Below are 27,052 nucleotides of genomic sequence, written 5' to 3'. Positions count from 1 at the left end.
CCAAGATTACTATCCGAGTGCCGGCGGTGGGGTGGTTCAAATAGCCTCGGCTATCACCTCATTATGTCCGGTCGTGATGGTCAAGTGGATTAAGGCGTCTTGTACATACCAGTTGCGTTGCTTCTGGGAGTATGGGTTCGAGTCACTTCTGGGGTGTGAGTTTTCAGTTGCATATTGTCCTGGGGACCATTCAGGCTTGTTCGCATTTGTGTTCCTCACGTGTGCCCCAAAGAATGAGGTGATTTGGTAAAATGCTATGCCCAAGATTACTATCCGAGTGCCGGCGGTGGGGTGGTTCAAATAGCCTCGGCTATCACCTCATTATGTCCGGTCGTGATGGTCAAGTGGATTAAGGCGTCTTGTACATACCAGTTGCGTTGCTTCTGGGAGTATGGGTTCGAGTCACTTCTGGGGTGTGAGTTTTCAGTTGCATATTGTCCTGGGGACCATTCAGGCTTGTTCGCATTTGTGTTCCTCACGTGTGCCCCAAAGAATGAGGTGATTTGGTAAAATGCTATGCCCAAGATTACTATCCGAGTGCCGGCGGTGGGGTGGTTCAAATAGCCTCGGCTATCACCTCATTATGTCCGGTCGTGATGGTCAAGTGGATTAAGGCGTCTTGTACATACCAGTTGCGTTGCTTCTGGGAGTATGGGTTCGAGTCACTTCTGGGGTGTGAGTTTTCAGTTATATATATATATATATATATATATATATATATATATATATATATATATATATATATATATATATATATATATATATATATATATATATATATATATTATTAAATATGACCGAAAAAGTAAGATTAATAATTCTAACACGAATTTTCTCGATCTTTCGTACGTTTCTTTTCACTGTTGGTGGTAAACATCCTAAGGAAACTACTCCAAGCTTGTACTAAAGAGGCACCCTTCTTGAGCCCGGATGGGCACATGGATTCGGATTGATGTCCATAGGGAATGGAAAGGACGGGGAGGTAGAGGGATGGGGAGATGAAATTCAGGAAGAGGATGCGGGTGTAGAGAGAGAGGAGGTTTGAAAGTTCGGTGGCCTGTCCACCATGGGTTGACATTTTTGTATGTGTTGTTTGTTTGCGTATGTGTTATGTTGGGGTGTCAGTACATTGGCTGGGGGGGGGCTAGTGTTTGTGACCTTGTTGGTGTCCTAAAGCACTAGAGCCGATGGAGTTGGCTGAAGGAGGCTAATCTTAGAAACATCAGGGTAGTTACACTTCTGATGCCACGACAAATGGTTTTTTGGTTTTATATTTTTTTTGTAGGTGTTTTATTTATTTATTTATTTATTTATTTTTTTTTATTATTTTTTTTTATTTATTTATTTATTTTTTTTTTATTTATTTATTTATTTATTTTTTTTATTTATTTATTTATTTTTTTTTTTCTTTCTTTATTCTTCATTTGGTGTAGATCGGGTCCGGGATGGGCCACTCATCTGGGTCGTCTGGCAGACCGCTTAGTATTTGAGGGCTTGGGAAGGCCTCATCATGGATATGTCTGATCACTTTTTGTTGGAGAGTGATTCTTCTGGTTCTGTGTGGTGGTTCGTGGATCTCGTAGTCGCTGGTGGTGTTTTCTGCTACGAAGGGATCTTCGGGGTCTGGGACATACATGTTCTTCATACGGTACAGCTGTCTTCTGGCCAGGTAGCTAAGCCTAATGTTCATTGGCTTCATGTTGAGCGTCTCATGGATTTGGTCAGTTCTTACACTGTCCCTCAGAGTCAGGCCCTCTGCAAAGCGAAGTGCTTTGTTTTGTACTCGTTGAATCTTCAGCATGTTGGATTTGTTGGTGAGGTTCAGGGAAACGTAAGGGTATTCCAAGCTAGGCCTTATGGTCATTCTGTACAGGTGGAGCTTGATGTGGGATGGGGCTTGGTTGAAACGGAAGAGCCTCGCCAGTGAGCCCCGGGCCATCGCTGTCTTCTGGGATACGTACTGGGAGGAGTTGAGTAGCCTGTTGAAGTTGTACCCGAGCACTGTGTTGGAGTTTGAGATGGCTATGGGTTCACCCCTGATTCTTATTCCCCCCTCATTTTCAATGGAGAAGGCCATACAGCCGACAGTGCTTAATTGGATCTTTTCTGGGTTAGTGGTGATCCTCCATGTATAAGCAAGTAGATGGGGTTGCCATGGGTTCTCCCCTAGGTGTCCTGTTTGCAAACTTCTACATGGGTACCATCGAGCAGAAAGTCTTAGTCGAAATGAACTTGAAACCGGCCATATACTGCAGGTATGTTGACGACATTTTTACACAGGTACCTTGTGTCAGACATCTGCAGGAGCTGAAGGAGGCATTTGAGCAGAGTTCCGTGCTGCGTTTCACTTACGAAATGGAAAAGGATGGGAAGCTGCCCTTTCTAGATGTAACAGTCATGGAAAAGAACGGAGGTTTCCACACTGCAGTCTACACTAAGGAAACGAACATAGGAATGTGCCTAAGTGCCAACAGCGACTGCCCAGACAGGTACAAGAGGAGTGTTGTTAACACTTATGTCGACCGTGCTCTCAGCCACAGCTCAGAATGGAAGCAAGTCGACGAAGAACTCTGTAGGGTAAGGCAGGTCCTAGTCAACAACGGCTTCTCCAATGGTTTCGTCGAAGACATCATAAGAAGGAAAGTGAAACGCCATGCAACCTCTGAAGAGACAACTAACACAACACCTATACCCCCTATTAGACTATTTTACAGGAACTTCTTTTCCACAGCTCATAAAACGGAGGAAAGGGTCCTGAAAGATATTGTTAATAGAAACGTTATCCCTACAGACAAAAATCAGAGGATACAACTGACGATTTACTATAAAACCAGAAAAACGGCCAGCCTACTCATGAGAAACTCTCCAGACACAAAGCAGAACGCTTTAAAAGAGACCAACGTCGTCTATGCCTTCAAATGCCCTCTTGGGGACTGTAAGCTCCAAAAAACCCAGTATATAGGCAAGACAACAACATCTCTTTCTAGGCGTTTAACGATGCTTAAGCAACAGGGCTCCATTAAGGAACATATAATCTCTTCCCACAACCAAACCATCGCCAGAGAAATCCTAGTAAACAACACAGAAATCATCGATAGATACAGCGATAGCAGGCGGCTTGACGTCTGCGAGGCTCTACACATCAAGAAGTCAACACCAGCAATCAACAGCCAATTAATGCACAACTATATTCTACCCACCTCAAGACTCCGCTCCAATATAGAAGCATCAAGAAATATGGACCAATAGGCTTTCTACAAATCACTTCCATTCAATACTTATTGTTTCGTGTTCTGCCTTGTGTTTAGGAATTTAATACCCTATTAATACCACCTCACCCCATCCACCTCACTCAAATGTAGATATAAACAAATCGAAGATGTGTAAGTTCTATTCAGTTGTGTATGTGTAAGCTAAAGTCTTTGAAAATGTAATAAGTTTTTACAAAACGCGCTCAAGTGTCGCGTCAGACTAGAAATAAAAATGAATTTGGGAGACTTGATTTTTGAATTACCACCAACAGTGAAAAGAAACGTACGAAAGATCGAGAAAATTCGTGTATATATATATATATATAAATATATATATATATATATATATATATATATATATATATATATATATATATATATATAAATATATATATATATATATATATATATATATATATATATATATATATAAATATATATATATATATATATATATATATATATATATATATATATATATATATATATATATATATATATATATATATTTTATTAAATATGACCGAAAAAGTAAGATTAATAATTCTAACACGAATTTTCTCAATCTTTCGTACATTATGCTTCACTGTTGGAGGTAAATCAAAAATCACTTCTCCAAAATTCATTTTTATTTCTAGTCTGACGCGACACGGGCGCGTTTCGTAAAACTTATTACATTTTCAAAGACTTCACAAATACACAACTGATTAGAACTTGCGTTTCCCTGATTTTATATCTACATTTGAGTGAGGTGGGAAGGGTGATGTGGCATTACATTTGAGTGAGGTGGGAAGGATGATGTGGCATTAGAGGATATTAATAGGGTATTAAAAGTATCAACACAAGACAGAACACGAAACAATGGATATTGAATAGAAGTGTTTGTAGAAAGCCTATTGGTCCATATTTCTTGATGCTTCTATATTGGAGCGGAGTCTTGAGGTGGGTAGAATATAGTTGTGCAATAATTGGCTGTTGATTGCTGGTGTTGACTTCTTGATGTGTAGTGCCTCGCAAACGTCAAGCCGCCTGCTATCGCTGTATCTATCGATGATTTCTGTGTTGTTTACTAGGATTTCTCTGGCGATGGTTTGGTTATGGGAAGAGATTATATGTTCCTTAATGGAGCCCTGTTGTTTATGCATCGTTAAACGCCTAGAAAGAGATGTTGTTGTCTTGCCTATATACTGGGTTTTTTGGAGCTTACAGACCCCAAGTGGGCATTTGAAGGCATAGACGACGTTAGTCTCTTTTAAAGCGTTCTTCTAGTCTCTAAAAGAGACTAACGTCGTCTATGCCTTCAAATGCCCACTTGGGGACTGTAAGCTCCAAAAAACCCAGTATATAGGCAAGACAACAACATCTCTTTCTAGGCGTTTAACGATGCATAAACAACAGGGCTCCATTAAGGAACATATAATCTCTTCCCATAACCAAACCATCGCCAGAGAAATCCTAGTAAACAACACAGAAATCATCGATAGATACAGCGATAGCAGGCGGCTTGACGTTTGCGAGGCACTACACATCAAGAAGTCAACACCAGCAATCAACAGCCAATTATTGCACAACTATATTCTACCCACCTCAAGACTCCGCTCCAATATAGAAGCATCAAGAAATATGGACCAATAGGCTTTCTACAAACACTTCTATTCAATACTTATTGTTTCGTGTTCTGTCTTGTGTTGATACTTTTAATACCCTATTAATATCCTCTAATGCCACATCATCCTTCCCACCTCACTCAAATGTAATGCCACATCACCCTTCCCACCTCACTCAAATGTAGATATAAAATCAGGGAAACGCAAGTTCTAATCAGTTGTGTATTTGTGAAGTCTTTGAAAATGTAATAAGTTTTACGAAACGCGCCCGTGTCGCGTCAGACTAGAAATAAAAATGAATTTTGGAGAAGTGATTTTTGATTTACCTCCAACAGTGAAGCATAATGTACGAAAGATTGAGAAAATTCGTGTTAGAATTATTAATCTTACTTTTTCGGTCATATTTAATAAAATATGTCTACAGGAAAGACTGCTACCAAAATATACTAATATATATATATATATATATATATATATATATATATATATATAAATCACACTTGACACGGCCTTGGGAACAAAACAAGAAATTAACACCACAATCTGGTATCACTCCACAATAATCATTGCCAGGATTTCCTGACGTTACACACTAACACTAACTTGAGCGCTCAGTACTGGAATTCCACACCTGCAAGATTACACATGGAATAATATCACTCCGTTCCACGGGCGATCAAAAATTATTGAATTACCACAATTCGACCAGAATCTATATAAATAAAAATGGAAATGTTCGTTTGTTCAAAATCGCTAATCTCCGAAAGTTCTTCACTGATTGCATTGAAATTTTCACACAACGTTCCAATCGCATCCGGCCAGGTTTTTATATACATTCTATATAGATGTCACGTCTCTGACGGATAAAGATGTCAAGTCTGTGACGGATAAAAAACATGCTTTTTCTGAAAAACTGTGTTTTTCATGTTTTTTTCCATGTGAAGGAAATCTTTGAAACTTCTTTACCGATTGTTTTGAAATTTTGACACAAGGTGGCATTCGAATAGGCGCGTCTTTTCATATACCTACTATATCGATGCCACCCCTGTGACAGATAAAAACATGCGTTTTTGAAAAACAGCGCCATCTGTTGCATATAATAACAACATGCACGGTATACTAAATATGTCACGAATTCCATTTCAATGTTTCCGATTGCATTGATATATTTTATTTTCATAGATGTCGATATATTTGATTTTTTATTGAATTATTATGTGTGACATTGTGCTTGAAATGAGCTGTGTTGTTTACCATACCATTCATTTCGTAAGTATAGGTATAGATGCCACACCTGTGACAGGTAAGACTATGCTTTTAAAAAAAAAACAGCGCCATCTCTTGCATGTAAGAGCAATACACATGCTATACTAAATATTTTACAATTCCATTTCAGCATTTCTGATTGCATTGATAAATAGAATTTTCATAGATTTTGATTCATTTTCATTTTGATTTAATTGTTTTGTGGGAATTGCGTTGGAATTGAGCTGTGTTGTTTACCATACCGTTCATTTTGTGAGTATAGTTTATTTTTTTTATTTGTTCATATTTTCATTTCATTTTTAACTGTTTTTTTTCATATTTCAGTGATGGGAACAGCAGACCATTTGGGAAGGCATTGGACGAGGGAGTGGGAAATGGTGGGGATGACGAGGGTACGGAAGTGAGAGATGGTGGGGAGGACGAGGGGACAAGGGAGGGGGTAGTGATGGGGAAGGGCAAGGGGACGGGAGGAGTTTGGGATGGTAGGGACGAGGGGATGGGGGAATGGAGAATGGTGGGGGAGAACAAAGGGACAGGGAAGTGGGGCATGGTGGGAAGGAAGAGGGGATGATGGAGTGGGGAATGGTGAGGGAGGACGAGGGGACGGTGGAGTGGGGGAATGGTTTTGAGGCCGAAAAGACGGGTGAGGGGAGAATGGTGGGGAGGACTTGGGGACAGGGAAGGTTGCTGTGGCTCAGCATCGCACATGCGTTGCTGAGCCACAGCAATGCGTGGCCGGGTACTGCTAGTGGAATATAAATATTACATGGACATCCTCTAAGTCCCTGGCTAATCTATGTATACTCTGTTCCCGTGAGTACCCACACACACACACACCGTACGTCTGTGTACACAAGACGTAAGTCCCTCTGGACTGACAAGATGTCGACAAGGGTGATTATCTCCTCATCCACACTTCACTTCACCTCTACAGGTGCTTAGTGACAATGCGACGGAACACCTGACTTCGAATTCAAGCTTTAGAGACTCTAACTAATCACCAGAAACACACACATAAGTACTTCCTCATTTATACTGCCGGCCTCACACACACTAAATCGTCCTGCCATACAATCAGGCACCCTGCGGCGGGTGGCTGGCTCACAGCAGTGGTAGGTGGCGTAGGTGGCGGCACGCTAGGTGGCGGGTGGTAGGCTTAAGCGGAGATCTCCCCCACCCCTCCTGAGAAAGCGTAGCACCCCCAACACTTTGGCGCCAAAACACTGACTCGAGATTTTCCGCGAATTTCTATGAGAAAACTGCCCCTGAACACTTTACACGAATTTCCCTTTCCCATCGACTGCTACAGAGCACTAGCAGGACTTTGAACGTCTATAATCACTGGTATGGGAACCCACGAGTTTTTACTGCTCGTATGCAAGTTACCCCACTATCCAGATCTCTAGATCTCTACCCACTGTACACAATGTCTTTCTCCCCTTCGAGCGATGACTTCGGCTGGATTCTGCTGCGACCGCGGTGAAGCAGTTGAGTAGTCTAGCCACCACGACGCCCTATACTCAATTTGCCGAATGAGCACAGGGAACGGCAGGACAAAGTGGTGGCTGTGTTCAGAATGGCGCCTTGAGAGAAGGACACCAGCGATTCCCGCGTCCTCCTCGATATAGCCAATGAGAGGAAGGCACACAGCAGCCTATCCCTCTCCACCAACCAGTGACGGTGTAACATGGCCCCTAGGGCAACTTCAAGATGGCCGACCAACATGGTGGCTCAAGATGTTTGCTAAGATGGTGGCTGTTGCCATGACGACGAGTCAAGAGGCTGGCGCGGGAGGCCCACAGTTCAACCACGCATGCGGCCTAGCTGTTCCCGTGCAAACTTGAGTCTCGCTCCAAGCCATACAATGAAACGATGCTATCGGCATATCACTGTCCACAGACGTGCTACCCCGGCCAGAGTAACATTTCTGGACTGCTGATGACTGGGGCTCTCACATGAGCCCAAACACTAGATGTTTCGGTTGCTGGTTACCAAACTTAAGTCCGCGCACTTAACAAGTGTACTGGCCTCCACAGGCATAATGTATGTGAGCTGGTGAAATATTCCCTCACAAGACGTTTAATGTTCCTCCCAAGTTACTTGCAGTTAACACCGCTGACATTAGTCCAGGACAACATTAAAATGTTACTGTGTCGGGTTAGTGAACTTACCAACCCAAAGTGGCCGTGAACCCAGTGCTCAAGGGGTCTGCACAAGCACACAGTCGTTGGTCGCCTCAAGTTAATCGTGTAATGCTCAAACTTTTAATATTTAACATAAATAACAGTGAGAATTGCCTGTAATACGTGAGACAGTTATTAAGGCTGGTCCTGCCTCTACCGGAGAGCACTGTGTAGCAGGCTGGTGCATGAAGCTCCACACAATCTACCGTGGGCCCAAAACCAGCAGCCTAGCACCCTGGCCAAGGGTCTTTACACCTGATGTCTCTGTTCATGTAGCAACGATGATGGCTGACCCCATAGATCTCCGTGGTGTAGTGGTAAGACACTCGCCTGGCGTTCCGCGAGCGCTATGTCATGGGTTCGTATCCTAGCCGGGGAGGATTTACTGGGCGCAATTCCTTAACTGTAGCCTCTGTTTAACGCAACAGTAAAATGTGTACTTGGATGAAAAAACGATTCTTCGCGGCAGGGGATCGTATTCCAGGGACCTGCCCGAAACGCTACGCGTACAAGTGGCTGTACAAGAATGTAACAACTCTTGTATATATCTCAAAAAAAAAATAGATGTGGTCATCTGTCCAGTCCTCCAAGTTAGCCAGCACAAGCCCAGTAGCTGCTGGCCAATTCCGGAGAGGCTGCACAAGTCCGATGCCTTATGGGGCCTAAACACGTGAGGCCTAATGGCTTAGCTCCTGTTTACATTAGCTTATATGCAATAATTATTTCCCATATATAATCTAAGTCCACTTTATAAACTGCCATAATGTCGCTAAGTGAATTTCCTCACCTTGGGGACTGTTCAGAACAACCCTCAAGTTATTAACTGCTTGTCAAGGCCCTAGTTGCAACCCCTCCTCCCCCAGCGAGCTATTCCCCGGGACATTGTGTGCCAACAGTTCGGTCCCTGCCCTCACTATCAACACCCCCCGCTATGCCACGGGCACTGTGCCAGGTGACGGGTTCCTACCCTATCAACTCCACCCATTATGCCACTCGGCACTGTGTCAGGAGACGGGTCCCTGCCCTCACTATCAACACCCCACGCTATGCTACGAGGCATTGTGTGCAAGGAGACGGGTCCTTACCCTCACTATCAACACCCCCGCTATGCAACGGGGAACTTTGTCTGGAGAAGGGTCCTTACCCTCACTATCAACACCTCCCACTATGCCATGGGGCACTGTGTTAGGAGACGGATCCCTGCACTCACTATCAACACCCCTCGCTATGCCACAGGGGCATTGAATCAGGAGACGGGTCCCTACCCTCACTATCAACACCCATCGCTATGCCACAGGGCACTGTCAGGCGACGGGTCCTTAGCCTTACTATCAACACCCCCCCCCCACTATGCCATGGGGCATTGTGTCAGGAGACGGGCCCCTGCCCTCACTATCAACACCCCACACTATGCCACGGGACACTATGTGCCATGAGAGGAGTCCTTACCTCATAATCAACATCCCCCGATATGCCACGGGGAACTGTGCCAGGAGACAGGGCCCCATGCCCTTACTATCAACACCCCCCCCCCCCTCCCGCTATGCCACTTGGCACTCTGTCAGGAGAGGAGTCCTTACCCTCACTATGAACACCCGCCGCTATGCCATGCGACACTGTCAGGAGACGGGTCTCCAAGTCTCCAAGTCTCCAAGTCGCCTCACTATCAACAACAACCCCCCCCCTGCTATGCCACGAGGCACTGTGTCAGGAGACGGGTCCCTGCCCTCACTAACACACCCTGACACCCCGCTATGCTAAGGGGCATTGTCTCTGGAAACGGGTCCCCTGCCCTCACTATCAACACCCCCAGCTATGCCACGAGGTAGTGTCTGGAGACGAGTCCCAACCTTCACTATCAACACCCCCCGCTATGCCACGGGGCACTGTGTGCAAGGACACGGGTCCCTATCCTCACTATCAACACCCCCTGCTATGCCACGGGGCACTGTGTGCAAGGACACAGGTCCCTATCCTCACTATCAACACCCCCTGCTATGCCACGGAGCACTGTGTGCAAGGACACGGGTCCCTATCCTCACTATCAACACCCCCTACTATGCCACGGGGCACTGTGTGCAAGGACACGGGTCCCTATCCTCACTATCAACACCCCCTACTATGCCACGGGGCACTGTGTGCAAGGACACGGGTCCCTATCCTCACTATCAACACCCCCTACTATGCCACGGGGCACTGTGTGCAAGGACACGGGTCCCTATCCTCACTATCAACACCCCCTTCTATGCCACGGGGCACTGTGTGCAAGGACACGGGTCCCTATCCTCACTATCAACACCCCCTACTATGTCACGGGGCACTGTGTGCAAGGACACGGGTCCCTATCCTCACTATCAACACCCCCTGCTATGCCACGGGGCACTGTGTGCAAGGACACGGGTCCCTATCCTCACTATCAACACCCCCTGCTATGCCACGGGGCATTGTGTGCAAGAAGACGGGTTCCTGCCACTTGTATATTTAACCTAAAAGTTGCACCACGCAACTTTTGGGTTAAATACACACGTGAAAGAGGTGAAGTTGTGTCGAGTGAGGTGAACAGGCATAGGAATATAGGGGAATCAAACTTTGTGAATTGTGGGAATGAAAGCCAATCATACATAAGGTAAAACGGTGAGCAGGGAGAGTTGGGTAGAGATGTCATCGTTATCCGCTGCTGTTTGGTGAGATCTGGATCTGAGCGTAGGCAAGGTATCGATGTCGTTAATCTGCATATTTTGGCTGAGTAGTTTTTCTATTATGTAATATTTTTCTATTTTCTATTAATTTTTTCTATATATTTTTCTATTATTTTCTATTTTCTATTATGTATTATAATCAATACTAAAAAGTACCTAATTTCATCTTCATAGTTTTTCACTTTTTGCCTTAAAATTGCACTGTATCTAATGTCTCTAACATTCTGAAACCTATTTTGTTTGCTGATGATACTACCCTCATCTACTTCAACCCCAACCCACATACACTAAATGATGTTGTTAATAATGAACTAAAAAAAGTCCACTTATGGATGTCAACCAACAAACTAACACTTAACATAGAACAGACCTACTACATCCTATTTAGAAGCAAATCTACAAATGCAATTCAGCTTCAGATTGACAATGTAAACATTAGCAATAAAAATGATGGAAAGTTTCTTGGCATATTCCTAGACAAGAGACTCAACTTCAGTACCCACATACAACACATAACTAAGTAAGTCTCTAAAACAGTTGGTATACTCTCCAAAATCAGATATTATGTACCTAACTCTGCTCTCATCTCTCTATATTATGCACTAATCTATCCCTATCTCAACTATGGTATCTGTGCATGGGGTTCAACCACTGCAAACCACCTCAAGTCCATCATCACCCAGCAAAAATCTGCTATCAGAATAATATCAAATTCTGCTTTCAGACAACACACAGCCCCCTTGTTTAACTCCCTAAACATGCTAAACATAATCTCACTCCACAAATTCTCTTGTGTCAACTACATTTACAAAACCCTGTTCTTAAATGCAAATCCTTGTCTGAAACTCTTCCTGGACAGATGTAATAGGACCCATTATCACCACACCAGAAATAAATATCTCTTTGATATCCCCAGAGTTAAACTTAATCTGTGTAAACACTCTATGCAAATAAAGGGACCCAGTTTATGGAACTCACTCCCTACTGAATTGAAAAGCTGTCCAACTTTTACATCATTCAAAATCAATACTAAAAAGTACCTAATTTCATCTTCATAGTTTTTCACTTTTTGCCTTAAAATTGCACTGTATCTATTGCTACCCAACCTTTTTTTCCCAATTTGAACATCTTTACCATTGTGATCATTGCTGTCTTCTTATATGTGCTGCCAATCTGCTGTATGGTGTTTATAAATCTTGTTTATCTGTATATTTTGCTACCCAGTCTCCCAATCTTTATGTACCCAATCTGATCATCTTTACCATTGTGATCATTGCTGTCTTATATGTGCTGTCAATCTGCTGTATGGTGTCTATTAATCTAGTTTAAATTACTAATCAAGCTGTCAATGTAATCAATCAGAGCTTTAATATAACAATGTGCTTTAATATACTTACTAAGCTCTCTCATCTCATTTTTCTCTTGCAATGTATCTTTATCATTTATCAATTCTGATTGAAATTACCTACTTAAAATTATCTGCTAGATTAAGGACCTGCCCGAAACGCTGTGCGTACTAGTGGCTTTACAAGAATGTAAATACTGTACTATCCAATGTATTCTCACAAACCCAATGTACCTTCTTGTATATATATAAATAAATAAATAAATAAATAAATAAATAAATTATGACTTAAGCTTCCAGGATTTGCAATCCTATTTGGTCAGTGGTCAATGCCAGGATTGTTGTGTAATCTACTAGCATGTTCCTAGTGAGTGTTGTGTTATGAACACTTTCCAAGTAGTTTCTAGGGGCACCAGCTAGTAGATGGCAGGTTTGTTCATATTCACATTGTTCAACGTGTATTTTTGCATGTTGAACAATGTGTCCCAAATCAATGAAAAAATCCACAGGAGATTTTCTCATTGATATATAACGTTACTGTGATTTCTCTGTGTATTGATAGAGAGGCTTCGGAGGTAGAATTATTGGACGACAGAACCTGAGTGCAGTGGGGGGGGGGGGACGGGAATTGTGTGAAATCCTGGTTAGGCATCAGTGGGATCCTCGGGAATCCTCGACGGTGCAGTAGTCTACCAGGTTACAAGTCTTTTGGCCATGTCGTTACGTAGTTGGGTGAAAAATGCGTCTGGGAATAACCAACCCATAGGTTCGAATCCTCATCATGGCTTCTGTGGATTTACTCATGACAGGTCAGTCATCTCAAAAGATTGTGATGGTCATACCAATATAAGTAGAGCGAAAGTGACATCCTTCATGCGTGCATTTAAAGTAGTGAACCACGTTTCCTTTATGGAGTGGGTTGTACTGTTTATTGGGGCCGTTCTTAAGTATTATATCAGCAGTACTTTTTGATTTGTAGTAAATAATGATTTCCAATCTTAGGTCTGGGGCTGTTGGTTTCACTCCATTTGAAATTATATTTTTTATTATTCTATTTCTGTTTTTTAGTGGGAACTCATAGTGGATTTATATTTGAATTTTATGGGAGGGGTTCCTTACTGTTGCGGATGTTGACTTCAACATTAGTCTGTATATTTCCTGGTGGATGTTATGTTTTATATTTGTCTAGTCTTATGTTTGTCTGGGCATTGGTATTGACTATTCATACCCATTCCAGTGTTCGGGGGTTTAGTATAAACTAGTGAGGAGAAGGTGTTGTCTTTGGTTCTCACGTAGATATCGAGAAAAGGGAGTACACCATCGATGCCTGGGGTAAAGTTAAGCACTGAGTTTCGAGTCAGTAAGTAGATCCTTTAATCGCGACACTTCCTGGAAGTCTTTCACACAAATGAATATATCACCGATGAAGCATGCACTGTTTCCCTGTAGTTTTAAAGATGGAGTCTTGTAGGGTTTGCATACTGTAGTTAGCAAAGAGGACTACTAGAGGGGGACCCCATGGCTGCTCCTATCTGCGTACACATGTCTCCCAAAAAAGTTTGTGAATAGGGCCATTTTGGAGCAAATTTCCAGAAGATTGCGGAGGACAGACTCTGGAATATCTAGCTTTAGAGTAGAATTGTTATGGTGGATTCTGTCTAACATTAGGTTGATGGTGGCGTTTAAAGGTGGATGGTAGACAAGGTGGACAAGGACAGCCTCTTTAGGGTTGACAGAAAGTAGGACAAGAGGACACAAGTGGAAGCTGGAGTCGCAAATGAGCAGAAGGAATATCAGGAAATACTCGTACCCTGTACGGGTGGTCAACAAGTGGAATGCACTAAGGGAAGTTGTGGATGCCACCTTGATTCACAACCTTAAGAAAAGGTTCAACAAAGATAGTGAGTGTTAGAATAGTGAGGCTTTAACGCAACAGGTTCAAAGAGAGTAGTAGGCGGGGCATAAAGAACTGAGCCTCACTTCCCAATAGCCACGGATAGGTAAGTACTGAGAGGTAAGTACTGAGAGGTAAGTACTGAGAGGTAAGTACTGAGAGGTAAGTAATGAGAGGTAAGTACTGAGAGGTAAGTACTGAGAGGAAAGTACTGAGAGGTAAGTAATGAGAGGTCAGTACAGAGGTAAGTACTGAGAGGAAAGTACTGAGAGGTAAGTACAGAGGTAAATACTGAGAGGAAAGTACTGAGAGGTAAGTACTGAGAGGTTAGTACAGAGGTAAGTACTGAGAGGTAAGTACTTAGAGGTAAGTACTGAGAGGAAAGTACTGAGAGGTAAGTACTGAGAGGTAAGTACAGAGGTAAGTACTGAGAGGAAAGTACTTAGAGGTAAGCACTGAGAGGAAAGTACTTAGAGGTAAGTACTGAGAGGAAAGTACTTAGAGGTAAGTACTGAGAGGTAGGTACTGAGAGGTAAGTACAGAGGTAAGTACTGAGAGGTAAGTACTGAGAGGAAAGTACTGAGAGGTAAGTACTGAGAGGTAAGTACTGTGAGGTAAGTACTGTGAGATAAGTACTGAGAGGAAAGTACTTAGAGGTAAGTACTGAGAGGTAAGTACTGAGAGGTCAGTACAGAGGTAAGTACTGAGAGGTAAGTACTGAGAGGAAAGTACTTAGAGGTAAGTACTGAGAGGTAAGTACTGTGAGATAAGTACTGAGAGGAAAGTACTTAGAGGTAAGTACTGAGAGGTAAGTACTGAGAGGTAAGCACTGAGAGGAAAGTACTTAGAGGTAAGTACTGAGAGGTAAGTACTGAGAGGTAAGTACTGTGAGGTAAGTACTGAGAGGTAAGTACTGTGAGGTAAGTACTGTGAGGTAAGTACTGAGAGGAAAGTACTGAGAGGAAAGTACTGAGAGGTAAGTATTGAGAGGTAAGTACTGTGAGGTAAGTACTGTGAGGTAAGTACTGTGAGGTAAGTACTGTGAGGTAAGTACTGAGAGGTAAGTACTGAGAGGTAAGTACTGAGAGGAAAGTACTGAGAGGTAAGTATTGAGAGGTAAGTACTGTGAGGTAAGTACTGTGAGGTAAGTACTGTGAGGTAAGTACTGTGAGGTAAGTACTGAGAGGTAAGTACTGAGAGGTAAGTACTGAGAGGTAAGTACTGTGAGGTAAGTACTGTGAGGTAAGTACTGTGAGGTAAGTACTGTGAGGTAAGTACTGAGAGGTAAGTACTGAGAGGTAAGTACTGAGAGGTAAGTACTGTGAGGTAAGTACTGAGAGGTAAGTACTGAGAGGTTAAGTATTGAGAGGTAAGTACTGTGAGGTAAGTACTGTGAGGTAAGTACTGTGAGGTAAGTACTGTGAGGTAAGTACTGAGAGGTAAGTACTGAGAGGTAAGTACTGTGAGGTAAGTACTGAGAGGTAAGTACTGAGAGGTAAGTATTGAGAGGTAGGCACTGTGAGGTAAGTACTGAGAGGTAAGTACTGTGAGGTAAGTATTGTGAGGTAAGTACTGAGAGGTAAGTACTGAGAGGTAAGTATTGAGAGGTAGGCACTGTGAGGTAAGTACAAAGACAGAGACGGACAGAGATAGTGAAAGGAAGGAAGAAGAAGGGTTGTATTAAAGAGAGATAAGGAGAGAGGGGGAGACGGGGGAAAGGAGTGGGAGAGAAGGAGAGGTGAGAGAGGGTAGAGAGGTGCGGGAAGTGTGGGAGGGGAAGAGAAAGGGAGGAAGAGGGAAGGAGAGATGAGAGATTGGGAAGAGGGTATGGGGAGTGGGTAGGGGAGAGACCCGTACACTGCCGGGTAACTCCCTGAGTACTATAAAGAAACTGTTTTGAAGTTTTAATTTTTCAAATATTTAACCATGCTATGGTGGAGAGCATTTCCCGATCAGTGGAGTGGGTCAGTAGGTGACTGTGGGGGCAGCTGTTCCTCCTGGAACTCTGGCGACCCTGTTCTGCCTATGTCTGTCCCGTACCTTAGACCATGCCCCCTGCTAAGTTAGTTGAGGATAGTCCCAAGCGTCTGGCTCCATCATTGGGCAAACAGAGCGATAAATAAACATTTTATAATTTACAAATAGACAGAAAGGACGCAATGTTCCGTCAAGTCCACATGATAAACAGAGGTTCCATAATAAGAAAAGTCACCTGAGTAACACAGCCCACGAACAGTCAAGGCAAAGACACAGGGAGAATAAACGAAGATCAGACTTAGACTAGAAAAAACACGGGTCACTCACGTCTGAGAAGTCGATCAGTTTAAGTTCACTGTGGAGGATCTTGGACATGTAGGGTCGCAGTGTGAGAGACTCGTCGAAGTAGGCGCGGTTGACAACACTGAGGCTGTGCTGGGTCACGGTTGTGGCATTCTCTGAGTACCTGTAGGGCCAGCCTGGCTGTAGTGGTGATGGTGGCACTGGTCATCATGGTGGCAGTGTTAGTGGTGACCATGGTGGCAGTATTAGTGGTGACCATGGTGGCAATGGTGATCATGGTGGCAGTATTAGTGGTGATCATGGTGGCAGTATTAGTGGTGATCATGGTGGCAGTGTTAGTGGTGACCATGGTGGCAATGGTGATCATGGTGGCAGTATTAGTGGTGATCATGGTGGCAGTGTTAGTGGTGACCATGGTGGCACTGGTCATCATGGTGGCAGTGTTAGTGGTGACCATGGTGGCAGTATTAGTGGTGATCATGGTGGCAGTGTTAGTGGTGATCATGGTGGCAGTGTTAGTGGTGACCATGGTGGCACTGGTCATCATGGTGGCAGTGTTAGTGGTGACCATGGTGGCAGTATTAGTGGTGACCATGGTGGCAATGGTGATCATGGTGGCAGTATTAGTGGTGATCATGGTGGCAGTGTTAGTGGTGACCATGGTGGCACTGGTCATCATGGTGGCAGTGTTAGTGGTGATCATGGTGGCAGTGTTAGTGGTGACCATGGTGGCAATGGTGATCATGGTGGCAGTATTAGTGGTGACCACACCTTCCTCCACCACCACCACCACACCTTCCTTCACCACCACCACCACACCTTCCTCCACCACCACCACCACCTTCCTTCACCACCACCACCACACCTTCCTCCACCACCACCACCACCTTCCTTCACCACCACCACCACACCTTCCTCCACCACCACACCTTCCTCCACCACCACCACCACACCTTCCTCCACCACCACCACCACACCTTCCTTCACCACCACCATCACACCTTCCTTCACCACCACCACCACACCTTCCTCCACCACCACCACCACCACCACCTTCCTTCACCACCACCACCACCACCTTCCTTCACCACCACCACCACACCTTCCTCCACCACCACCACCACACCTTCCTTCACCACCACCACCACACCTTCCTCCACCACCACACCTTCCTCCACCACCACCACCACACCTTCCTCCACCACCACCACCACACCTTCCTTCACCACCACCATCACACCATCCTTCACCACCACCACCACACCTTCCTCCACCACCACCACCACACCTTCCTCCACCACCACCACCACACCTTCCTCCACCACCACCACCACACCTTCCTTCACCACCACCACCACACCTTCCTCCACCACCACCACCACACCTTCCTCCACCACCACCACCACACCTTCCTCCACCACAACCACCACAACTTCCTCCACCACCACCACCACAACTTCCTCCACCACCACCAGCACACCTTCCTTCACAACCACCACCACAGTAGTGTAAAGGGAGACACATGGAGAGTAAAAATTTTCAGAAACGGTTGGGCACTTCCATGCCGACTGCATATTGAAAATGCGCCTTAAATTTGCAGTATATGTAATAGGTGAAACTTGGTCAAATTGGGGCTTTGGTTGTGCTATGAAATGGTAAACTCGGGTAAATTTGGCGGGAATTGGATTAAATTAGAATAAATTGGATCAAATTAGGTGGAAATTGGATTAAATTGGGATAAATTTGGCCTTAGCTGTGTGTTAGGTTAGGTCTGGTTTCGTAGGATTGAAGATATATAAACACATCTGGATATTTGGAAATAGCTGGATGGACACTGCGCTATTACTATGAAATGGTCTTGGGAATAAGGCGTGACATAGGACACCTGGATATTGGATATTGAAAATGCACACTAAATTTATATGGGATAGGTGAAACTTGGTCAAATTAGGCTTTGGTTACGCTATGAAACGGACAAACTCGGGTAAATTTAGTGGAAATTGGATTAAATTATGATAAATTGGGGCAAAATTAGGTGAAAATTGGATTCAATTGGGATAAATTGTCATAAATTAGGTGGAAATTGTCGTAAATTGGGATACATTTGGCTAAATTTGGCCTTGGCTGCATTAGGATAGGACTGGTTTCCTAGGAGTGATGATATATAAGCACATCTGGATATTTGGAAATAGCTGGAAGGACAATGCGCTATTACTATGAAATAGTCTTGGGAATAGGGCGTGACATGGGGCAACTGGATATTGGATATTGAAAATGCACACTAAATTTGTATGGGATAGGTGAAATGGGCTTTGGCTGTGATATGATTTGACATATTTTTCCCTATATTTAAAAGGGAATTGTCATTAATTGGGATGAAATTAGGTAGATGGCCACAGCACTAACACTATGAAATGGTCTTGGGAATGGGAAATATGTGGTGGCTGGATACTGGGCATTGGAAATGAACGTTATTTTTAGATGAGATAGAGAAAACTCGGGTGAATTGGGCTTTGGCTTGAACAAATCAGGCCTATTCCTGGGGTGGGGTGGGGGGTTTGGTTGGGGGGTGGGGAGGAGGGACAGTGAAATTTAACTTTGGTTCTTATATGATTACCTTGAGGTTACCTTGAGGTGCTTTCCGGGGCTTAGCGTCCCCGCGGCCCGGTCGTCGACCAGGCCTCTTGGTTGCCGGACTGATCAACCAGGCTGTTGGACGCGGCTGCTCGCAGCCTGACGTATGAGTCACAACCTGGTTGATCAGGTATCCTTTGAAGGTGCTTATCCAGTTCTCTCTTGAACACTGTGAGGGGGATTGCCAGTTATGCCCCTTATGTGTAGCCCCTGATTAGTTACATTTAAATTCAGTTTTAGTTTTTGTTTATAATTGGAGATAACTTTTGGTGGACTTGTCTCTAAATTGGAGTAAATTTAAATAAATTTAGCTTGGGCTGTTTTTTTAAGCTTTGAGAAATTGGGCTTTTGGTTGTGCCATACACAACAAAATTTAGGTAAAAATGGTAGAAATTGTCTTTAATTTGATGAAATTAACTGGAGGGGTGCAGCACTAACTCTTATGAAATGGTCTTGAGGATGTTGTATAATATGCGTTGGCTGTATATTGGGTATTGGAAATGCATTTTTTAAATTTAGATGGGATAGGGAAAGTTTAGGAGAGTATATTGGTTGTGCTATGACACGGCGAACCCCCCCGAATATAATGCATATTTTAGCTGGAAATAAAAGGGATCTCCCGCATGTAGCAAGGTGAAAAGGGGTTGGAGAGCCGCATAATTGGTTTGGAAACTGAACCCTACATATTGTTTAGCTATGCAAGTGACAATCTCTTGAAAGCTCGTTACGCGATTGTCACTGCTACATACACACACACATATATGCACCCTAAGTGATTCAACAAGAGGCTTGCAATGGTCTTTATGCAAGGCATTTTTACGACTATGGGAAGTCTGCAGTTGCAGGTCTCACTCCACAACCGCCTAACCGGAGAGTCATGTGCATCCTTCACCTACATACAGTAAGCAAATATTTTGGTTACTTTGCTAAGATTCCTGGCAGCGCATCATTACGAATGAAGTACATGCGTATTTCTTGGACTTCATTGATGGTGTTATCTCTGAATTCTGCGAATTTCTTTTTCGTATTCCATTATATAATGACGCAAAGTATGCGAATAGTTAAGGGGGCATATCAATGTAAAATTAAAAGTGGTTCAATTTGCTTATACATTTTTTTTATGAAATGGTTATAGAAAGGGCTACAGCTGGTCTAAGTTTCATCATCACACCCTAAACAGAAAAGGAGAAAAAAAATAAACAACGAATTATGCAACGAATTTTCAAATAGTTTCAGGGAACACATGTGTCAACTAAAATCATTTCTTTAACACTCAGATATTAAATTAAGCACATAAAGGATTCTAGTGATCAGTTTTATCAAAAAAGTGTTTAGTGCAATAATATAATTTTTCAAAGTTACCCTTCTAAAAAAATATGCAATATATGATATTTATAAATTTTTATAAAATCAACAAATAGACTTTGGACTAAAATGTCTACTAGATTCTGTAGAAACACAAACGGTACATATAAGGTGTAATTTGCATGTAAATTGATTAATAAATGAAAGCTCTGAAGTAATTTGAAGGTGTAAATTACTTTCCAGAGTAAAATAAAGATCCAAATAAGGCCACCTGTAGCTGAGCTTGACTTCGACAGATTTCGTTCATAATTGGCACCCTTGCAGATAGGCATCCATTGAGCACGGAGTGCAAGTTTCATGCAAATCCCTTGATAACAAACGAGAAAAAATATTGGCAAAAAAAAAAAAAAAAAAAGAAGAAAAAAGAAAAAAAAAATTTAAATATAAATATATTGCACATACATATTACAATTATTACAAGAGTTTGTGCTTCTACAGCACATAGTAGACATTTTAGTGGACACATGTGTTCCCTGAGATTATTTGAGAATGTTGAACATTCGTTGCATAATACGTTGTGTATTTTTTTTCTCCTTTTCTGTTTAGGGTGTGATGGTGAAACTTGGACCAGTTGCAGCCCTTTATATAACCATTTCATAAAAAAATTTATAAGCAAATTGAACAACTTTTAATTTATAACGATTTAGAATGATATGCCCCCTTAAACTTGCTCAATAAATTTGTGTTAGCTTGCTAATGTAATTGTATGAGGTTTGCATAAGTTTGTTGAGAATATAATTGAATGCTAGTTTAGTTCATTTATTATGAATCCCATACCCATCTTGTGGGGCGGGTAGTGGGAAGGGTTACCACGGCGGGAAATGGACTCTGGCAATGAACCCAACAATTCATTTTGGCTCAAGCAAGAAAAACAAACAAAAAATGGGTAAACAAAATTGACAAAATTAATTTTGTGCAAGTTTGCAAATGTGATTGTAAAGTTTTTTTTTTTTTTGCATAAGTTTGAGAATATATAATTGAATGTTAGTTTTAATTCATTTATTAATGCAGCCCCTATTCCCATCTTGCCACGGGGGAGACATCTCCTGTCATGCATGGTGCAGTTGCACCTCCACAGATCTCCAGTATCAGCTATTGATACTGGTAATGGCTCAAAAGGGCCACCACGTACGGGATATCCATGCCCGTGCCACCTTTTGGGTGGCTTAATCTTCATCAATCAATCAATCCCATCTTGCGGGCAATAGCGGAAAGGGCTGCAGCGATGCATAATGAGCCTCAGAGTCTGAACCTACACAATTTATTTAGCTAAAGCAAGTTTTCGCAATCTTAATGAGCTAGTTTTGAAAAATCCAATGGTCATTGTCACACATAAACAATGGGGCACGAGAAAGACCGCAAGTGCAGTTTCTAAATTAAAACCAAGACTGGGATATGTGGCGAGCTAGTGTCATAATTTATCTGTTTTTCCTGCGCATTGTCGCCCATCCAGTGGGGGGCTAAGCTGAGCAGTAGTAACATCTAGAAATCTGCTGCTTTTATTGGTTGATCCATAGATGTGTACTGGCTCCTCTTGCATCATCGCATTAGTAGCAGTTTCTAAATAAAGCAACTAGCATATGTAAAGAGCTAGTCTAACAATTTATATGTTTTTATTTTTTTATCAGGCCCACTGCCCCTCTATCCAGCAGACTGCGGCTGGATGGGTTACAATTGAGCAAAAAACAGTTGGTCAGGGCGAGATAAGGCCTCATTTAGAGACATTTACTATAGCAAAAAGCTTGAACGTCGGGAACTGAACGCGAGCCTGCACGAGAGTTGTTCTTGGCACTCAAATGTTTAGAGATTAAAATCTCTATAATTAGAGGGGGGCAACTAAGACACCGTATCATTTAGTGAAATTTGCAATGACCAATAGTTTGGACGTTGGGGAACTGAGCCAGGACTTGCACGAAGGTTGCTCTGCATCCAGTGCAAATGATGAAACATGTGGGAGAAAGAAAGATTTTCTCTGTGATGGAAAAAAAAAACTTTAACGATTGGTACTCTAAGTATGGAAAATCTCAACAACTTTATAGCACATAAAAGTCTTAAAAGACAATGTATTTTAGGAGTAAATGTTCGTCAATGTTAATAATTTTATTATTTATTAAAAAAAAGTAAGCAATAATTTAAAACCAAAGCCTTCCAAACCTGGCTCATTAAAATATTTTTTTATGAAATCGCGTAAGTATTTATGCAATATTCAATATGAAACAATCATAATACGCAGTGGCATATCATTTTTATAGAGAGGCTTTATAAGGTAAATATAATAGCAATGCGAAACTCTTTCTATCTGACGTATTATTTTAAATAAATATAGTTGGGCAAAAACATGTCTATTGCTGAGTGAGTGACTGGAGTGGGCTCTTGCAAGGCTTTGGGATTTGTTGGAGGGCAGGAATGTACAGAGTTCTTGGGGGCTGTGAGATAGGGATATTAGATTGACTTAAAACTTAATGCTAGTTATTTAGTCAAGAATGGAATGGAATGGAACTATCAGGAGAAAGCGCCAAGCCATTACGACCATGTAGCACTGGGAAGGAGTCAGGATAAAGATTTGGGAATAGGATGGGAGGAATGAATGGTGGCCCAACCACTTGGATGGTCGGGGGATTGAACGCCGACCTGCATGAAGTAAGGCTGTCGCTCTAAGAACATAAGAACATAAGAACAAAGGTAACTGCAGAAGGCCTATTGGCCCATACGAGGCAGCTCCTATTCTATAACCACCCAATCCCACTCATATACTTGTCCAACCCGTGCTTGAAACAATCGAAGGACCCCACCTCCACAATGTTACGCGGCAATTGGTTCCACAAATCAACAACCCTGTTACTGAACCAGTATTTACCCAAGTCTTTCCTAAATCTAAACTTATCCAATTTATATCCATTGTTTCGTGTTCTGTCCTGTGTTGATACTTTTAATACCCTATTAATATCCCCCCGGTTATGTCCATTCATCCACTTGTAAACCTCTATCATGTCACCCCTAACTCTTCGCCTTTCCAGTGAATGCAACTTAAGCTTTGTTAATCTTTCTTCATATGAAAGATTTCTAATTTGGGGAATTAACTTAGTCATCCTACGCTGGACACGTTCAAGTGAATTTATATCCATTCTATAATATGGCGACCAAAACTGAACTGCATAATCTAAATGGGGCCTAACTAGAGCAAGATATAGCTTGAGAACCACACCAGGTGTCTTGTTACTAACGCTGCGATTAATAAATCCAAGTGTCCGATTTGCCTTATTACGAACATTTATGCATTGATCCTTTTGTTTTAAATTCTTACTAATCATAACTCCCAGATCCCTTTCGCAATCCGACTTCGCAATCACAACACCATCTAGCTCGTATCTTGTAACTCTATCATCATTACCTAACCTCAGAACTTTACATTTATCAGCATTAAACTGCATCTGCCAATCCTTTGACCATTTCAAAACCCTATCTAGATCAACTTGAAGTGATAGTGAGTCCTCCTCCGAATTAATTTCCCTACCGATTTTCGTATCATCGGCAAATTTGCAAATGTTGCTACTCAAACCTGAATCTAAATCATTTATATATATTATAAACAACAGAGGTCCCAGGACAGAGCCTTGAGGCACTCCACTTACAACATTTTCCCACTCTGACTTGATTCCATTTATACTAACTCTCTGTTTCCTTTGGTATAGCCATGCCCTAATCCAGCTTAATATAGCACCCCCAATACCATGAGACTCTATTTTTTTAATCAGTCTTTCATGTGGCACTGTATCAAAAGCTTTGCTAAAGTCAAGGTATACTCTACCGTCCAGCCCAAGTGGTTGGACTATTTATTCAAGAGTTGTATTTTTTTTTTTATATATATTGAAGCAGATATTTTTCTCCCTGATTCTATGTATGACCAACAACCCAGTGCAGGTTTGGAAGGCTTTGGCAATTAAAGCACCGTAAGATTGTGAGTGTTCAAGTCTAGGGGAGGACTAAGCATTTTTTTGTGTGAATGTGCAAAACCGTGTTTATTTGTGCAAGTTAAAAATTGAGTTTTTGTTTGTGTATAAGAGTTTAGCAATGTGTTTAAGTAAGATTGTGCAACTGTTTTAAGTTTAGGGGGGACTAAGTATTTTGCACGAATGTGAACGCCCTGGGTTTATTTGTGTAAGTTGAACCAAAAAAAAAATGAGTTTGTTCTTGCGAGCGAGTTTGTTTAAGCATGTGCTCTCATTAAAAACTTCCAAAGTAATGCCAAAATGAATTCATTTTTTCACTTTTCGAAAGGTGGAGGTCTAACATTTTCTAAAACCCTTTGCGCTTGATATACCAGGCAAAGAGCATTTCATAGCAACAGATAGTGCCAGTCAAAGTATTACATGAAGTTATTGGGACCCCCACCACAATAGCAGCGACCTATTATGATGTTAATAAAATGCAATTTAATACGGAATATGAACAGATTCCTAATATATATTAAATTACTTAAACCACTCGACTTCTTTTCTTCATAGTATTTTTACGAGTGTCAAATTAATGTTTGGAGTGTCAAACCCAACACAATATGGCTGAGGCCCCACTATTTAGCATTCTTTTTGTATTCTATGAAATATCACAGGTAATGTTAATGTTTGTAACGTTTATTACAAAAGATAGACATACATTTGATGCTATTTTTCATATTAAAATCTAATTGAGGCCCGACAAATATATCTATAAAATCTATTAACAGGTTAGAACCATACAAATGCAAGCATGCCTTTTTCACCAGTAATCAACTGAATGCCACAGAAAATGGAATCTTTACTTTGGCTACAGAAAACAGAGCAAAGCCGAGGGGGGATGACTGGAATAAACAGTTTCCAACCTGACTCTTCTCGCACATAGACATGTCTTTCTTGACCTCATTTCAAATTATATAGAGTACTGAAAGCTCACTTTCCATAGCAAATATACTAAGGAACTCATTTTACGACTAGAACGCAAACTAGGACCCCTCATTCAGGTTAAAAACACGAGAATTATTGACTGAACATTTACCCACTATCAAGCACACAGGACTCTTTAAAGCTATCTTAACTTTAAAACCCTAATATGACCCATCTCACATGCAGATCCTGTTTTATGATTCGCCCTTCATGTCAATGTACCCCACAGTATCATGCAAATTCAAGATAAGGCTTACTACACCTAAATATCCAACTTGGTCTTTGTAAGGAATCTTGACCCCCCCCCCCTTGTATGCTTGACCCCACTGGGGTAATCATAGGTAGGGGGTCCCTATTGCCGACGTCATGTCACGTGACACCCCTGCAACAAATAAGGAAAATTTCACCTGATTGGCCCATGACCCGGGATGGAAAGAGAATTTTTCTACTCGGCTCCTGATTGGTCATAAAATCGCGCCCCGTTCTCTCCGCTCATCTCTTACCATTACAGAAAATGGAGCTGTGCCAAGGGCTCCCTATACTATTCAGTCATAGCATCATTAAAGTACTCCAAAAACTTCTATATTCGCTTTCAACTGTGTTTTTTGGTTTGAATCTATTGAACATTCACCCTCTGATCCATTCATAAGTAGGGGTCCCCAAATTGATACCGTAGTACTCTGGTTACACCCAGGGCCAAATCGTGAATTTTGCTCATGCTATTAAATACTCCAAAAACTTTTATATGCCTTTCACCAGTGTATTTTTTGGTTTTCATCTATTGAACATTTATCCTCTGTACCTTTCATAAGTAGGGACCCCCTTCTTGATGCCTTAGACTCATCTTAAAAGCAAGCGACGTATCGAGAAAAAACAGGTTAGGATAGGGCAAGAGTTCCTCAGGTACACCCTGGGTGGTGGGCCCTGGGGACCCCTGGGGGGAACGGACCACCACCCCACTCTGCCAGCCAGCCAGGTGCGCGCCGAGAGCGTCCTGACCCGACCACTTGAAAAGTTTTTTTCACGATTTGGCCCGCCGGGGTCGAGTCGGCATGGACATGCCCAACCGTTTCTGAAAATTTTTACTCCCCATGTGTCTCCCTTTACACTACTCACCACACCTTCATCCACCACCACCACCACACCTTCCTCCACCACCACCACCACACCTTCCTCCACCACCACCACCACAACTTCCTCCACCACCACCACCACACCTTCCTCCACCACAACCACCACACCTTCCTTCACAACCACCACCACACCTTCCTCCACCACAACCACCACACCTTCCTCCACCACAACCACCACCACCACCACACCTTCCTCCACCACCACCACCACAACTTCCTCCACCACCACCACCACACCTTCCTCCACCACAACCACCACACCTTCCTTCACAACCACCACCACACCTTTCTCCACCACAACCACCACACCTTCCTCCACCACAACCACCACCACCACCACACCTTCCTCCACCACCACCACCACAACTTCCTCCACCACCACCACCACACCTTCCTCCACCACAACCACCACACCTTCCTTCACAACCACCACCACACCTTTCTCCACCACAACCACCACACCTTCCTCCATCACA

General features: G+C 42.6%; 1 protein-coding gene across 1 annotated transcript in view; it reads right to left on the bottom strand.

Moving 5' to 3' along the window:
• Window positions 1-27,052, bottom strand: part of LOC123757335 (ipis-1-like) — a 130,751-nt gene that overhangs the window by 61,526 nt on the left and 42,173 nt on the right. The window contains exon 3 of the mRNA XM_069323563.1: window positions 16,550-16,688. Coding sequence (XP_069179664.1) covers window positions 16,550-16,688 — 139 coding nt within the window. The remainder of the gene's footprint in view (window positions 1-16,549; window positions 16,689-27,052) is intronic.

The sequence above is a fragment of the Procambarus clarkii genome, chromosome 13 (genome assembly GCF_040958095.1).
Source record: "Procambarus clarkii isolate CNS0578487 chromosome 13, FALCON_Pclarkii_2.0, whole genome shotgun sequence".
Classification (NCBI taxonomy): Eukaryota; Metazoa; Arthropoda; class Malacostraca; order Decapoda; family Cambaridae; genus Procambarus; species Procambarus clarkii.
The sequence above is the reverse complement of the archived record's forward strand: the minus strand, read 5'-3'. Positions and strand labels throughout refer to the sequence as shown.